The sequence below is a fragment of the Rhodamnia argentea genome, chromosome 1, assembly GCF_020921035.1.
Source record: "Rhodamnia argentea isolate NSW1041297 chromosome 1, ASM2092103v1, whole genome shotgun sequence".
Lineage (NCBI taxonomy): Eukaryota > Viridiplantae > Streptophyta > Magnoliopsida > Myrtales > Myrtaceae > Rhodamnia > Rhodamnia argentea.
Genome location: NC_063150.1, coordinates 8,684,130 through 8,686,620, shown reverse-complemented (window position 1 = coordinate 8,686,620; position 2,491 = coordinate 8,684,130). Strand labels below are relative to the sequence as shown.

The window sequence follows — 2,491 nt, the reverse complement described above, 5'->3', positions numbered from 1 at the left end:
AACTGATAAATCTCAAGAAATATAAAGTCTTGGCATTGCCCAATGCCTCAATTGAATGAAAGACAATCCAAAAATATCAGCTTATTATGTCCAAACCATGCTGAAATATTAAGCTCTCCCGGGAAAATGGTTAAACGACAACGATGTTCAAGACCATTAATAGTCGAAGGGAGCCGAGATAAACCAAAACTAATCAAACTTAGAGACAGGATGTCCAAAATGATAATGTTCGGCATTGCACCAGCACGGTAACTATAAGAAGAAATTGATGGCAGCTTCACTGGTCCTTTGGTTCATGCCTTCTCTCACTTTCCTGTAAAACAAGAATGTCACAGAGCAAGTTTGGTCCATGAGTATGCATCCTCATCTCTATAACTATGGATTTCCAGAAGGCAGATTGGAGTGCTACCTGAATCACGCTCACGCTTGCTGGCAAGGAACATTCTCAGATGGGGGTCAATGGGCAATCCCATGGCTTCATACATTGGATCATAGACTGAGTTGAATATAGGCCTGATATGCATGAGAACAAAAGCTCATTCGTTTTCTCTCCACAATAATTACGTATCAAGTGAGCAATAAAAGAAATATCAACAGGATAACTGAAACTGAAGTTTCGGTAAGAAGAGTACCTATTGTTGGGAACCTGACGGGGAGTGCCTTGAACTTGAGGGACTCTATTGGTCAGCTCAGGTGCGGGGGTTGGATGAATAATGTCAGACCAAGTCATGTTCACCTAAGTATCATCGATTCCGTTTCTTATTTCATTATATCATGTTAATGAAATTTTAGGGGCAGAAGAAAGAAGAGCTAGATTAGGTTTAGCACACTCGTGAGGCAAGGCCTCAGGTGATTACCAGGGGAGGTCTCAAAGGTTGTCTTGGTGATGACTCTCCCATACCTATTTGGCTCCCAGTCAGAAAGGGTCCTTGTACTCCTAGTCCTAGCTGCTCACATTGAACACGAAATATAGTTCAAGGATCTGCTCGGTCATTGCCAGCAACTAACTTTAAAAAGAGTAGAGTTATAATGTCATATAGAGGATGTATGTACCCCATTGTTGAAGTCCCCTATCGCTGGCAGCTCTTCCATATGAAGAGGAAGAAGTGGTCCCATGTTGTAGGCTCCCATTCCCTGTTGGCATTAGAATGCAGGAAATAAAATTTATAGAAGAAAAGGAAACGTAGTCTAAATTATGCCATGTACCAGCTGAGTTGGATTGCTAGGAAGCTGAAGGTAGGGAGATCCTCCACTTTGGTAAATGCTATTAGTTGGAGGCAGAGACACATGAGGAAGGAGTCCAAGCAGTCTCTGGCCCTGAATGTCTTGTTGCCTGCACTAGCATCTTCTAAATGAGTCATTTTTTTGTTCGCAAGTTCATTTCTTAGGCTTAATTGGTGTGTAAGACGGCATGCAAGATCTGTCTTGTTGGAAGCACTTTGTATTGTGGCACAGTTCTAAGGTTACCATGCAAATAAGGAAAGCCATAAAAGAGAGGGAAGCATGACCTTGATGGAATTGAGGGTTCAAACATGTTGATCTGTTGCTGGGGATGAGAGTTAGCCCACTGCGTCCTGGTAGCAATGCCATTTCCTACCTGGCTCTGTGAATATAATACAGCTATTGTAAACCAATTATTATTAGAAGATGTATACTAAACTAATACACAATGATAGAAGCTAAAAGAGAGAACAAATTAATGCAAAAGAAGGATTCAGAAGCTCCTAAGTCAAAAATCAAGCAGTAGAATGGTAGGATATATGGATTCTCACCGAAACTTGTGAGTAAGATGGGTTCAGTTGGGACCCAGGAAATCTTGCAGATGATGGCAAGTGAATTTCTGGAGGCAAGTTTGGTGTGGGCAGAGTGATGTAGTTGGTCATATTATGCACATTTACCCCAGCCCCATGGAAGCCGAAAAGGCTTCTTACCGGCTGATCAACAGGCAAGTTTGATGGAGGCAGCTGAGATTGCATCCCACTGGCTGGATGCCTAGATTTTTCAGTTTACATGGAGAGAGTGATTTTAGTTCCTTGAAACAGATTCTATGAAAAACAATTATGAACTTGGATGTCAACAATAATATTAAGAGCCAAATTGAAAGAAGATATAACATACAAAAGCAATTGATCAGGGCTCAAGTTGCTTTGCACAGGGAGCTGAAGCTGTTCTTGTGGGGTCAAATGAGCACCTTGGTCGACATGGAAAGGCTGGGAGCCTCCACTTATGGATGACACCTCTATCTGCTTGCAGTTAGCAAGAGTTTTATTCGCTTTGCAGTATGATATGAAATTTAACAGCAGGTATAGCCATCGACATTTTGAACAAAATAACTGGGGAGGCAAGTAACAGAGTTGTAAAAGATGAGCATTACTGGAGCAGGAGAGAAGGCCTCAGTAGTCTCCACTAATGCAGGAATTGGGTCTGCTTTCTGCAGTTCAGGAGTATCCATCACCGGAGTGGAATCCACGCTCACGTTGTCAGTCAGTTG

The 2,491-nt window shown here is 42.1% G+C and overlaps 1 protein-coding gene across 1 annotated transcript; it reads right to left on the bottom strand.

Annotated features, from left to right (window-relative positions):
• LOC115740329 lies at nucleotides 1-2,491 on the bottom strand. The gene is made up of 10 exons (XM_030673815.2): nucleotides 2,375-2,491; nucleotides 2,119-2,243; nucleotides 1,773-1,992; nucleotides 1,509-1,603; nucleotides 1,207-1,333; nucleotides 1,054-1,134; nucleotides 858-947; nucleotides 633-736; nucleotides 410-513; nucleotides 1-313 (listed from the first exon to the last, which is right to left on the bottom strand). Exons 1-10 carry the CDS (start codon nucleotides 2,450-2,452, stop codon nucleotides 306-308), a joined length of 1,032 nt encoding a protein of 343 aa, XP_030529675.2. The 5' UTR covers nucleotides 2,453-2,491; the 3' UTR covers nucleotides 1-305.

Bases quoted from the DNA above. Each gene is read 5' to 3' on its own strand.
- LOC115740329 (XM_030673815.2), bottom strand. From the start codon at position 2,452: ATGGATACTCCTGAACTGCAGAAAGCAGACCCAATTCCTGCATTAGTG. The intron at 2,244-2,374 runs GTAATGCTCATC...AACTGCAAGCAG, and splicing joins AGGCCTTCTCTCCTGCTCCA to ATAGAGGTGTCATCCATAAG. The intron at 1,135-1,206 runs GTACATGGCATA...TAATGCCAACAG, and splicing joins CTAGCAATCCAACTCAGCTG to GGAATGGGAGCCTACAACAT.